General features: G+C 39.2%; 2 protein-coding genes across 2 annotated transcripts in view; both read left to right on the plus strand.

Annotated features, from left to right (window-relative positions):
* Window positions 1–744: 744 nt before the first annotated feature.
* On the plus strand, window positions 745–6,033 carry psmd12 (proteasome 26S subunit, non-ATPase 12). The gene is made up of 11 exons (XM_069665860.1): window positions 745–922; window positions 1,312–1,371; window positions 1,806–1,934; window positions 2,134–2,241; window positions 2,510–2,614; window positions 2,816–2,965; window positions 3,088–3,222; window positions 3,590–3,702; window positions 3,900–4,074; window positions 5,258–5,335; window positions 5,610–6,033. The coding sequence occupies exons 1-11, from the start codon at window positions 815–817 to the stop codon at window positions 5,817–5,819; spliced, it is 1,371 nt and encodes a 456-aa protein (XP_069521961.1). The 5' UTR covers window positions 745–814; the 3' UTR covers window positions 5,820–6,033.
* Window positions 6,034–8,372: 2,339 nt separating this feature from the next.
* The window catches only part of helz (helicase with zinc finger), a 55,157-nt gene continuing 49,330 nt past the window's right edge, over window positions 8,373–14,199 (plus strand). Inside the window, exon 1 of the mRNA XM_069665355.1 lies at window positions 8,373–8,455. The gene's annotated coding sequence lies outside the window, so the exon portion shown is untranslated. The remainder of the gene's footprint in view (window positions 8,456–14,199) is intronic.

Below are 14,199 nucleotides of genomic sequence, written 5' to 3' on the forward strand. Positions count from 1 at the left end.
AGCGTGTCCCCCACTACAGAATAATGGCCATATTGTATTTTTAGTGAGTTAGATTCTCATTTAGCTTATTGGCACTGAATTAAATAACAGATTTTAAGAGCGCCTCCTAGAAATTTTAGAATAATTGCCCAATTCCAAAGATTAAGATTTAAGATTAAGATTTAGCTCCTTAGAGATGGATGCCTGTCATTATTAAGTCCTGTTGTGAGATCAAGATTAAACTTGATGTCTTAAAATGAAAATCTTCTTGCTAAAACAAATTCAACCTGAACCAATCTATGACCAGAACAGTGTCTTCAACCTGTCATTATTACAATATGTGTTATTATAATGGGCATTCATATTATGATTGTAAAAGACATAATAAAAAATCGCTATTGATGATTTTGAAGTCATAAAATACAAGGTCATTTTGATTCATCTGAACAGAATTCCAGACAGGAGAGCATCTTGGATTTATATTTACTTCCATATTTAGATGTACTGATTTATTGTTCAGCTTTTAAGGGACGAGTCGTGTGGTTTTCCGTGCTTTTGTTTTTGTACTTTCAAAGAGTAATTGGAATAATCAAAAAGTGCAACGTAATTTGACTGACCAGCAAAGAATCAAAAAGTAGGCTTTTATAAAGCCTGCCTGAATTATATTAAGGGGTCTTCACTGGGTCCTTAAGGCGCCTCGGACGACTATTTGACTCTCTCCTCTGATTGGTCAACTAACCGTTTCGTTGGTTTGACAAGCAAAATAGTGCTAGGGAGACTCTGGTCGTTAGAGAAGAAAAGCACCGTCCATTATCGTCACCCGTATACCGCAAAGATGTCTGAGGAGCGCTCTGAACGATCCGATGGGAAGATTGTGAAGATGGAGATCGACTACAGTTCAACTGTAGACCAACGTCTCCCGGAATGCGAGAAAATGGCTAAAGTAAGAAACGTCTCAAAGAGGCCAGCGCCGGCTGAGTCATGGTGCATCAGTGTGTTAGCATCCAAGCTAGCATCAACTTGCTTTAGCACCTACCGGAAAACTTCTATATCCAGTATATTTATTTACTGATACATTTTGGTGTATTTTTTTTAATAATAACGCACTTATGTTACCTTGTTATTCGCACACATGTTCCACTTATGTGTTTGTAACGAAGCTCGCTGGCTTGCTTGAAGCCAAAGCAGTAAAGTCATTGGCAGCATCTTTAGCTAGTTTGCCACCCAGGAAATGTGTCTTTAGTACAAAAACAAAATTACACTTTTCTTATATCAAAGTAAAGATTGAATACAATTAATATAACAATAAGTTTGTGTGTTTTTCTGCTGCAGGAGGGCAAGTTGCAGGAGGCCATTGAGAGCTTGTTGTCTTTGGAGAAGCAAACTAGGACGGTAAGTGGTTATGAATTATATTCTTTCATTGTTGTAGCTTGTTTACACTCACATTATTTATATGTGAAATGTTAAATGAAAGATGACATTAATGTCAATGTCATGTTAATGTCATCTGAACATTGGCGAATTATTTTATAATTTGGGATTACTTCTCAAACAACACTTCAAAACTGGTTGAAAAATCTTTAAATTCAAAGTAAACGGTTATTTGTTGGAAGAGATCTAAGTCGCAAATTGACCAAATCTGTCAAAAGAACATTTTTTCCTGGAAAACAAATATATTCCCTAGATAAAAAAATAAGGTGAGTAGGTCCTCAACATGTACAATTAGGGAACATTTAAGAGAATAGTTGATTCTAGAGAAATTAGCATTCATTTTTTGAAATGTGTACATTTAACTTCTGGTTTTACTGATGTCAACCTCTACCCAGGCATCAGACATGGTGTCCACCTCCAGAATCCTTGTGGCTGTGGTCCAGATGTGCTATGAGGCAAAGGATTGGGATGCCCTGAATGAAAACATCATGTTGCTCACCAAAAGGAGGAGTCAGCTGAAACAGGTCAGATACTTTATTTCCTTTTATAATTCTTTCCTTACAGTTGTGTTAATCATATTTCTAAAAGTTCCATTATCTGAAAATACATTTTAGGTATGCCCCTGAAAGTAACTTTACATTACCTTGCAGCCATTCTTTGTAAAGCGCTCTTATCAATGGAACCTAAATCTATGTTTATATTACTTTGCCCTTGTCTTTTCAGGCTGTTGCCAAGATGGTGCAAGAATGCTACAAGTACGTGGATGCTGTAACTGATCTGACCATCAAGCTGAGGCTCATCGACACACTCCGCACTGTGACCGCTGGCAAGGTCAGGAATGAGTTTTTGTATGTTAAAACAGAGCTGTTTACTAGAGACAGTAGGAAGGAGCTGTGTAGATTTGAACGACTGTTTAATACTTTCAACATTTTACACAATTTGTGTGGGTCTAATTTATGTGAAAATGCTCTTTAACTGAGGAGCAGAAGCAAATGTGGTCAGGTATAATAACAGTCAGTTGTTGTGAATAGATGACCATTCCACTGAAGACATAAGCCACCTCGTGCTTGCTAATACGCTCACATCATTTTCTTCACAGATCTATGTAGAGATTGAGCGTGCCAGACTGACAAAGACCTTGGCAGGTATCAAGGAGCAGAGCGGAGAAGTCAAAGAGGCAGCTTCCATTCTTCAGGAGCTGCAGGTAAGAGACCCATAGCTTGTATTTGCTTAATTATCCCTTCTGTTTATCTATTGTAATAATGAGATCATGGGGGAGGGCTTTTTTTAGCCATTATATATTTTGTCATCACACTGATGTAGGGAGGAAATTTTCAGACTAAGTGAATTGAGAAGTTTAAGCTGTCTAGAAAGTACTTAGTATATGTTGGTTTTCTCTTCTCAGGTGGAGACGTATGGCTCCATGGAGAAAAAGGAGAAGGTGGAGTTTATCTTGGAGCAGATGAGGCTCTGCATTGCTGTCAAGGATTACATCCGCACCCAGATCATCAGCAAGAAGATAAACACAAAATTCTTCACAGAGGACGGCACTGAGGTATGAGACAGAGGCTGAAAATTGAGCATTTATAAAACACTGTAACATGCTTGAACTTTAGTGGATCTGAACACAAAGGGTTGATGTAACTGAACACAAACGTTTCTCTTTTGTGTGAACAGGAATCCAAGCTAAAGTACTACAACTTAATGATTCAAGTGGACCAGCATGAGGGATCCTACCTGTCTATCTGCAAACACTACCGTGCCATTTATGACACCCCCTGCATCTTGGAGGACAGCAGCAAGTGGCAACAGGTACAAAGGCTTTCTTCGAAGGGTAGAGTATATTTTGAGCACACCATGAACGCAGAAATTGAGGTGCTTGGGCAAATATTTTTGTATAACTCCATGGCTGTACATTTGAATACACCATCCATTTTACATTCCAGTAATTTAGCCTTTAACAAAAACTGTTTTTTAAAGGAGACCTACGAGGTACAATTTTGATACAGCAAATGCAAACATCCATTTGAATAATGCTCTTTTCTGTAAACAATGATGACCATGGCATCATTTGCAATTGTAACAATAAAAACAACTCCATATATCTCTTCCTAAACTTGACCTTGCTTGTTGCCTCTTGAGTGTTTCTCAAAAAGCCATGCATGTGTTTGTATTTCAGGCTCTAAAGAGTGTGGTGCTGTACGTGATTCTTTCCCCTTACGACAACGAGCAGTCAGACCTCGTGCACAGAATCAGTGCAGACAAGAAACTGGAAGAAATCCCAAAATACAAGTAAGACATTTTTTTTTGCTTCTCTACCTGTTGGCTTTCACTTGAATAGGGGAAAAAAATCAAGGTGACAGAGGTTATTGTGTGTTTGCAACTCTGGGGGAATGATCATAGCATCATTAATGTATGCAGACTTCATAGGCAAACACTCTGGTGCAAGGTGTACACATAGGAGGATTTTTTACCATCTTTCTTCCCAGGGACCTTCTGAAGCAGTTCACCACTATGGAGCTGATGCGCTGGGCCTCCCTGGTGGAGGATTATGGGAAGGAGCTGAGAGAGGGCTCCCCTGACAGCCCTGCTACAGACGTCTTCAATTACTCAGAGGAGGGGCAGAAAAGGTGGACGGATCTCAAGAACAGAGTGGTGGAGCATGTAAGTCCCAAAGTGTCAACTATTTCCATTCTAACGCATACATATCCCAATTGACATTTATGAGAACTTATTAATACTTGGCAGCAGAGGACACCAAATCTAATACATTTTCTTAAGTCATCTTAATTGTTTTGTCGGGGTCCTAAACCAGGCTGGGACATTTAAACGTATAATTACCAGAAAATCTGGTATCTAATTGTTGTGTGGACAGCGGCTGCGCTGGCAATCATGACATCACATGTCCGTGACCAAGCTTTAGCTAGAATATAGCTCCATCATCTTGGTAAAATACAATAACACAATAAATACCTCTGTCTGCGTTTTACGCTGGTATATTGGTCGCACCGCTATATAGGATGCAGCCCACTTTTTAGATGAAAATAAATTATTAAAAAAGCGTCTTATACAACAAATTTTACGGTAATAATAAAGAAGCATCTTATTGTAACAAATTTTAGCAATGAATTTTTGTACTAGATGTTATATAGTCGTGGTGCAGTGGTTAGCACTGTGACCTCTAGCTAGAAGGTTCCTGGTTTGAGTCCCAACTCGGACGAAGTGGGCCTTTCTGTGTGGAGTTTGCATGTTCTCCCAGTACATGCGTGAGTTCCCTCCAGGTACTCTGGCTTCCTCACAGTCCAAAGGCGTGCTCGCTGGGTAAATGGTTGACTCTAAGTTGCCCGTAGGTGTGAGTGTGAACGGTTGTCTGTTTCTATGTCAGCCCTGTGATTTGACCTAAGATCAGTCCAGGGTGTACGCCGCCTCTTGCCCAATGACAGCTGAAATTAATAATTATTATTAAAGTAATTTGTAAATGTTGTTATATAAGCAAAGACCATGGAGTGTATAAAGGTTTTCACTGATTGATTGTCACCACAAAAGTGGATCTAAATCAAATTGGAGTTAAGGGGTTTAAATAACACATCAGTAAAAATGCAATACAAGCCATATGTAAGAATGACAGCGTTCATATAAAAGCTCTGCAGACTCAGCTGGTAAACTCACAGACTGTTATGTCCAATATTAAAGCGCTCACTGGATGGTTGGATTTAATTCATGAATATTTCTTTCAACTCTAAGTGTTGATGTGACCTGAAAGCTCCCCTTGTTCTAACTTTAAATAATGTATGCAAATGTTCTGCCGCAGAAATGTATATTAATAAAAGTCTTTCTGTTCCCCCAGAACATCAGAATAATGGCCAAGTATTACACCAGAATCACAATGAAGAGGATGGCTGGACTCCTTGACCTCTCTATTGACGTAAGCAAAGCTCTTACTAATTAGCTCATGACAACTCAAGCTCACAGTAGCAGCACAGGAAAAAAAATATTTCCTTTTTGAACAAAGGCTTTGATAGTCAGTAATATAGCCATTTTGAGTTCAAGGTGTACATAAAAAGATCAGTGCTGATTAAGTCTGTAAATTTTGATGTGGAAAATAGGAAAGTAATAAAGACTGTAGTAGTAGTAAAGATTTTTTATTCTCATTGAATAAAAAAGACACTGAAACTCAATCTGCTCAATTCGTTCTCCAGGAATCCGAGGAGTTCCTCTCCAGCCTAGTTGTAAACAAGACCATCTACGCCAAGGTCGACAGGCTGGCTGGCATCATCAACTTTCAGAGGCCTAAAGACCCCAACGACCTGCTCAACGACTGGTCGCACAAACTCAACTCCCTCATGTCTCTGGTCAACAAGACCACACATCTCATCGCCAAGGAGGAGATGATCCACAATCTGCAGTGAATCAAGAAAACAGTGCTTTATTTTATGTTGTGGTTCATATTTGCTTCTTTTTGTTTTTCCTTCAGTGGGAATGTTTTTGAATATACAGTATATTGGCGGACATTATTCCAATGTCCTATAAAGAGAGGAGAAAGTCTGCAGCGCATAAACAGCACCCCTACTTTGTTAATTTTGTACTATCCGGTAAACATTGTCAATAAACACATGAGCACCACACTTTTTCCCATCCCTCTGTCAGTGTCATGAACGACTGGATTTCCAAATATGTTTCCCCTTGCCCTTTTAATAGATAATATACAGTAGTTTATCAGTTATTGCTGTATAATAACATGGTTACAAGTTCTTAATATGCATACTTGGCTATGTAAACAATAAACTCCTCACATTTGGTTAATGGTTGTATAGAGCTTTATTATCAGGTATACAGTGACATGTCCTCTATTCATGCTCTGATCTACAGCAGCCTATCCCTGGCTGCCCATCATCCCAACTGCCATAGCACACATCCTCCATCCACACTGCCCTATCCTATCTGGACAAGAGAGGGACCTAAGTTAGTTAAGCTTTTAACACCATAACCCATAGTCATAGGCTCACCTTGATATAACACCTCTCTGTGCAAGTGAGCCCTTGACTTCCTGTTTGGCAGACGCATCTTATCCACTGTGATCTTTGAAACTGGTGCACCCCAGGGCTATGTTTTGAGCCCCCTGCACACATGACTGTTTTCTCTCCCAACATCAGGTTTGCTCACAACATATCTCTAGCAGTTCTGATCACTGATTAAAGTAAAAAGGCCTACATGAGGGTGTGCAGAGGGCCTGACCCACTGGTGTCAGGGCAACAACCTTCTGAACGACCGCAAGACTAAGGAGCTGATGACATAAATCTTGATTTCCACAGAAACAAGGGCCTAACCTGGGCGCTGCAAATGTTGTGATAAGAAAGAAAAAGAAGACATAGTTTCACCTTAGACACTCAAAAAAATTCATGGTATCTCCAAAGATGGCTGAAATTGATACCTCTGCATCATTAACAGCGTACTGATGAGAAACATCGCTGCCTGGTAAGGAGACAGCACCAAACAGGACTGCAAGGCCCTGAAATGATTGATGAGTTTGGCTAAACCTACCATAGGGCCTGGTCTTCACTGTTCAAGGGACTGTTCAACTTAAACAGTGTAGGACTAAGACCAGGTAGATTATTAAGGATCTTGATGATACTGGTAGCTGCCTTTTCCCACTGCAGCGGTTAAGAAGAAATTACCAAATGCACGAGACCAGCATTTACATTGCATGTAAGTGGCAGTTATGGCTGCATTAGTCTTAAAACCCTACACCTTTCACCTAACCTTACCACAACTTTAATTCACACCTCTCTGTACATTCACGCTGTACATGTGCTGTTCTATATGATGCATATAACCACTCTTTCAGTTTGCAGCAAGAACAACTAAGCTCTATTGGAGTCTGACAAATTATCATGCACCACCTGATATTGCATTTTAAAACATGTATAGTTAGCTTTGTTAGCATGTCTGTACATGGTGTTGTTTTCTAGAATAAAAAATTGCATTTAAGACAATGTCAGCCTGGGCACTCTGCTGATTGCAGTGTAAGTTTAATAAGGGTGATAATTATTGAATTGATGAGAATGCCCCAATAGCAAACCAAGGACAGTTTTAAAATCATAGTCCTAGCTTATATTGCCTTATTTTTATTCTCACTCAAAAGATGAACTTGTTTCATTCTGTTGTTTTTTTTTACAAATTAGTTTGAGTTAAGTGACTTTTTGCTGTCTTAATAGTGGAGAATATGGGCAATTTTAAATGTCACATATTAATTTGAGGAACTTTCGGTTTGTGTTGATTTTGGCGCCCCTGTGGATAAATCTGTATCTCTTATCTCTTTGCTGATTTTGTCTTGTACATGCTTAAGTGGTGGTTTTTTTAACAAAAAATCATATCCTACTGTCTTTAACAGTCATATGTATCACTCACTTCGTCTGACACCTACCCCCCGCCAGCAGTTTCAGGCATTAAAAGTAAGTATATATAAATAATCAATCTTGTCGCTGATGGTCTGGTTTGCTTTTTTTGGTCATATAAAGTAATCACAATTAATTTCAGTCTGTTTTATAACCAGTGAAAAAGTCCAGACAGGAGCTTTAATTGATAAGCATGCCCAAATAGTAATGTAAATGAAGTAGTATTAGTAAATGAACAGTGGTTTTCTCAAAGCAAAATGTCAGATTTGTGTTATTATGTTGTTTTTACAAATTAGTTCAAGTTACTTTTTGCTGTCTCAGTAGTGGAGAATATGGGCAATTTTATATGTCATATTTATAAACATTTTTATTTTCTATTTTTCATAACTTAAAGAGGATTATTTTGAAATAATAATAATAATTTTGTCTTAAGTAATCCTTGAAATATGTGATTGTAAGCAATTAAATCAAAATAATTTTGAGACAAACGTTTTTTACAGGGGAGATCCCATTTATCAGAGGCCACACTCAAACACGCACGCACTCACACACGCGCGCACCAGTCCTCTCAACCTTCAGATCAGTACATCCCACTATGCTTTGCGATGGTCTGACAAGTGGATCCAAGATGGCGTAGAAAGTAAAGCTAGGTAAGTGTTGACTTCCCATTTTCAGCCCTTTCAGTTGTCTTTTTAATCGCAAAGCCACTGACACCAATCCCCTCCATGAATCATTACGATAATGAGGAATGCTTAGTGTCCATGCACGGATATCAACACAATGTCACATCAGTTATATGCGCTAAACACCGAGGAGAAACCGAAGGCCCGAGCCCGTTTTGTTTCGGCGAACCTAGCTAGCTAGCTTGCTAACATTAACAAACCAGCCAGCTATTCTTGTTGTGAGCTCGCCAGGTCGGTGCCAAGAAAGGCCGTGTTTTGGCTAGCAGGCTAAGTGTTAGCTACGCATACCCTGGTTAGTGGCAACACTGTTTACCCTGTGCAAACTGCGAGGGCTCAGTTAACCAACACTGTGGGGACATTTTTCAGGGCTTTGTAGCGCTGCCGTCATCGCTCTGACCTGCAACAGTCATGACAACTTTACAGGGCAAACAACAGCTATAAGTACCTGCTGAGAGACACAACAAGTAATTAATAATGTTTGTGTGCATTAGTGTATGCTCTGTTGTTATCTGCTATTTGGGCTAAGATAAATTTGCAACCTTTATAGCCGTGTTTTCTTAACATTGCTGCTAACGATAGTGTCAAGCCAAACACGATATGTCCGGATGAAAGCAGGCGATGATCTCTATCCTTAGCTATAAAATTAGCTTTCTCTTTCAGTGTACTCCTGTTGAACTATAACCTATGTAGCATTATCACACAACTGGACATTAAAAAACAAAGCTGGTGTCCAGCCACTGTATCCCGCCAAACTAGTTGTTGCCCCTATAAAGTCTCTGGCTTGGAAGCACTAACATTAGGTAACAGCAATTTACACTGTTACAAATAGGAGTGTGAAAAGCTGCAGAGGTTTTGGGACTTTCCTGTCTTAACTGGAGTTTTTTTGAGATTTGTACAATTCTTAGTGTCATCTTTGAACGTATGTTGTGATTTCCAGCAAAAGACTTCCTCTGCACACTTCTGCCCTCATTCTGCATGCCACATATACCATAAAACTTTTGCTAGCTACATTGTAATGTTTACATGCTGTCCCTAAATATTGTAAAAGATAATTTACATATATTTCAGAAGATGACTGATTGCATATGTTTCAGCTTTTTGTTTTGATACCATTCAAATACAAACTAAATACCATTTCCATCTTGATACACCGGAACCAGTGTTGTAGGAACAGTGGCTGGATCACTTCTCCTTGCTTATGATGCGCTAGAGAAGCTATAGATGGCATTATGGTGTGGCAAATACTGTAACAATAAATTACGTATGTGCATATGATACAACCATACTTTTGTTTTGTAATACTGGCAAGTATTGTTCCTCATCTGCAGTTTGAGTATTTAGAGGAAGTGAACTCAATAGCAGTTCACTGTTTTCTTCAGGAAAAGACATGATTCTGGAGAACAACATAGATATAATATTTTGCCAGATACTCTGTACCCTAAACGCCACCAAAGTGTTAACTTTTGAGAACATGCACCATCCCTTAAGGCAGTGGTTCTCAAACTTTTTCTGTCATGCCCCCCTTTGGAGAAAGAAAAATTTCCAGGCTCCCCCGCCCCAACAAAATTGTCACAAAAAAGAAAGTCAAGATCGTGACCATTCTTTTCACTTTTCTCTGAGTAATTTGTTGTGCAAAAAAAAAAAGTATTTCAATTGCGCCATCAGACTTTTTCAAATAGTAATATAATAAAATGTGCAATAACTTTTTCAGAACAATAACAAAAAAGTTAAATCTATGCTAAGAAAAACAACAAACAGCTGTAGCTGCCAGTTTTTTCAGACATATAACCCAGACAGGTCTCTCTTCATCTCCTACCATATTAGCTGTAAATCCAAGAGCAAGATAAGCGTCGTCATATTTTCTTGACTTCTTGGATGAGGCGGTTGGTCAGCGTTAACGTCGGCTGACATCGTCTTGTTGGTATCTGATGCGTCAGCTGATTTTGTTTTTGCCCCTGTAATATATTTGTCCATTGGCAATGCTAGACCTTTTCTCTGTGTGTGTCTGAATGTGAGATCTGTCATGCAAATCACCAGGGCAATGCGTTTGCGTACTGTGCCACCCGAAAATGAGTCCGGGTTGTCCAACTTCAAAACATAGTTCTGCCTGCAACATTTTCCAAACAAAAAAACCCCGCACAGGAGCGGTGATGCACCCCCCCTGTCCTGCCCCCGTGCCCCCCAGGGGGGGCGCGCCCCACAGTTTGAGAATCACTGCTTTAATCAGAGAAACATTAGATTAGATTTAATGTGAGGTGAGGTGGGGGGGGGGGGGATTGCACTGGTGCAATAATTATCCATTTTTTTTAGACCTTAATGTTAATTCTCTTATTTTTTACCCATTACAGCAGTGTTATTTATTAACACCAACTTCAGATTTACTCCGTGTTGTGTTTACACCCAATATGTAGTGTACTTGAGCTAGAGAATTTGTTTGTTGTTGTTCTGATAGAGAATAACAGGGTTAACATTATTTTTCTTCTGTGGCATTTATACTCAGCTTTCTCCCTCTTCTGGCCTAGTAAATTTACATACAGTAGCTGTCTGATGTTTCACTCTCAAGGGTTAGCTGTTACAAATATACCCCAAATTACTGGGCCACAGGCCAAAGTTTCACTGTTACATTTGAACCAGTCACAATCAAAAGTTAAATCAAGGCTGTGGGTTTCCAGTCACCTCTACACTTAATAACTATAAAATGAAATTTTGAGCATTTTTGTGATAATAGGCTATGTGTTTTATTGCCAGCTGGACATATGCTGTAATGATGAAACCAGTCGGGTAAAAGTAGGACCGAAAGTTAGACTAACTGTGCTTTTGGCCAAGGTTCAGTTTTTTGTGTCTGGTGTTTCCTAGCAGTTCATAGTTTACCATCACTACCCTGATCTGTGGCGGCTGGTATGAAGGAGGGTACACTGCTTCTTGCAAACTCAGACTGTGGTTAAGTTTCTCATTTAATGCTGAGTTGGCTTGATTCCTCTTCGCTACACTTTGTTGTAGGCCTATACTTTGTTTTTTGTTAGCTTTGACATATGCTGTGGCACTGTTAATGAGAATCTTAAATATACACTCCCTTAATAATTTGTGGTCCTTTTATGGCTTATAATTAATTTTGGTTATTGGATGCTAATTTGCTACTTTCTTGACTTAACATTGGCTCTGTTAAAAATATTTTGGTTATAGGGCTGCACCTAACGATTATTTTTTCTATTAGTCGATTAATCGAACCACTAATGTATCGATTATTCAGAAGATGTATTACTTTTTTTAGTCTCCAGTTTCCACGTCTGTATGATGACTATTTTGTCAGATGACTTTTTCCTAACTGGACCTCTATCGCACTATGTCACATCCTCTCCTCTCGTTGTAGGTCTAACTTCCGTCGGCAAGTGTTCATTGAGTGAGTGGTTGGACAAGTACAAAAGAGAGAGAGCGGCTGAGTGACAGTAAATATGAGCGCCGCAGAGAGAAAGTTAGGCTTATATTTAACATCGTACCGGGGCTTCATTGGAAAGGTTGGAGGCTCAAGCCAGCGCTCCCCTGTACGTAGCACCCTCGGAGACCGTCTATAGCAGGGGTTCTCACACTTTTTGGGGCCAGGGACAAGGGCTAAACATTTAATCGAAATTGCAATATGGCCTGCTGCAATTTTCAAATCGCAGGAGGCACAATATTTAAGGTGAAATGTGTGTCAAAATACCATTTTAATGTAAATATTGTACTCTAGAGATGTCCTGGCCTACACATCATACACAGACGTAAGTTTTAAATATCTTTGTTTGGTACAGATCCGAGGCAGAAAACGCACTATTATCATTTAATATGTTTTTCAATGAAAATGAGAAAAATTATGTTAAAAATACCATTTAATATAGTATCGCAAAGCATATCGAAATCGCAGTGTAAGTCAAAATAATCGCAATTAGATATTTGTTTTTATCGTTCAGCCCTACCAGGGAGAACAATTTCCAAGGACCCCCCCATAATCGTTACACTGTTAAAGCATAGCTTAATACCATTTGCACTCTTAGATGCCATTGGAACTATGTGTATTGTAAAACTTAGCAACCTAAATACTTCAGACCTGTTTCATAGTGTTAACAGAAAAACATTTCACTTTGAATCATGTTAATACCACTTCTATAGTTTAAAGCAGATGGTCATTTTATTCAAACTGCTTGTAGACTCATCTTGACAACATTTGTGCTTTTCAAGTAATTGATCTTAAAAGCTTTCAGAAAATGAACAGCAGCAAGACAGCTGCATGAACGGTTCGTTGCGACCTGAGTGAGTTGAGTGATATCAGTTTCTATTGGTCCAAATCTAATGTAGGTGGGAGTAATGGATACAACATGCTGCGCAACAACATCTGCTGACATGCAGTTCTTAATGATACAGCACAATATTTTTTATGTCAATTTTAAAATTTATTATACATTTATTCTAATTGTTTTGCGGACCCCCAGGCTGTGGTCTGCGGAACCACTGGTGTATATATGACCCATTCCTTGAGCCAGACCTGGTTCTTGCCCCCTATTTTGACAGCCAGCGATGAGGGACAAGGTCAGTTTCTGCACGCATGTAACTTTACTGTGCTCCAGCTCTTAACTCTGCGCTGGCCTTTTGGGATGAAAGTGCAGGTAACACCCACAGGTGCGACGCGGCTGTTCCAACACTTAAGGTGATCGTGGGCGAGGAATTTTAGCTGACGTTTTTTCTCCTGGAGAATCCATTCTTCAACCGGGCGCAGCCACCTTGTATTTGCGACGCATTACTTATTCTGTAATTTATGGCGTTGATTTCAGAAGCCCTTGTTGGTTATAAAAGCTAGTTTTGGTTAAAGGAAATTTAATGAAGTCCCGTTTACTAGTTGTATACTTAAGTGCAGAAAAGTATGCGGATGTAGTTGCCATACAGAACAAAATACTCTTCCTTCTTAACGTAAACATGAGTCTGTTTAAAGGTAAATTTATTGGTGACGCACACTCCATTGGAAAAAAAAAACACACACACAGCTGTAATTAAAGAATGACAGCAGGTGCACTCAAGAGGATGCCGGCCTATTGTTGGTTCTGCAAACATTGATATTCAAAACATGTTGTGATTGACTTCCTGCTAAGCTGAGAATGATATATCATTTATCAGAAATCAGACATGTATGTCTGATTTTTTTAACCAGGCCTCTATTATTCCTTTCTTCTCTTTCTTTAGTTTCTTTAGTTGAATGTATGTGTCATGACCTGACTCACTGAGATAACGTAAAAACTTAAAACTGAGTGACATTTTCGGAGGAAATCACTGTGAAATCAAACCACAGATGATAGTGAATTATCAGGTGACACACAAGGTATTGAACTGAATACAGTATATTGGCAGTGTTCCCATTGGCACATAGTTTTAGTTACAACTCACCCATTCCCTTCTCCATACTGTGTAGTCTCAATATAGCCTTTATATTCTGCATTATCAATTCTGATAGTGCCCTCAGTCTAAGCAGTCAGATGACAGCAGACAGTCGACTCCAGTGTTGTTGCTTTCGAGCTGGAGAAGATAAAGTAGTACGTCTGACATAATGCTTCAGGCTTCTCATATGACCAGTGATTTCTCAGCTATCTGCAAATGTATTTTAATGTACACTATACAAGCAGAGGCCCAGAATATACTGTACGTAGGGCCCCCCCCTATCCTCCCTTTCTGTTGATGTATGACAC

This window comes from Semicossyphus pulcher, unplaced genomic scaffold (assembly GCF_022749685.1).
Source record: "Semicossyphus pulcher isolate SPU_LCO1_2020_fin unplaced genomic scaffold, fSemPul1.0.p SCAF_17, whole genome shotgun sequence".
Lineage (NCBI taxonomy): Eukaryota > Metazoa > Chordata > Actinopteri > Labriformes > Labridae > Semicossyphus > Semicossyphus pulcher.

What these genes read in the sequence shown, in the direction of transcription:
- psmd12 (XM_069665860.1), top strand. Translation starts at nt 815, where the DNA reads ATGTCTGAGGAGCGCTCTGAACGATCCGATGGGAAGATTGTGAAGATG. An exon ending in GCACTGTGACCGCTGGCAAG is followed by an intron (nt 2,242 to 2,509) that starts GTCAGGAATGAG and finishes TTTTCTTCACAG; the next exon opens with ATCTATGTAGAGATTGAGCG. An exon ending in GAAGAAATCCCAAAATACAA is followed by an intron (nt 3,703 to 3,899) that starts GTAAGACATTTT and finishes CTTTCTTCCCAG; the next exon opens with GGACCTTCTGAAGCAGTTCA.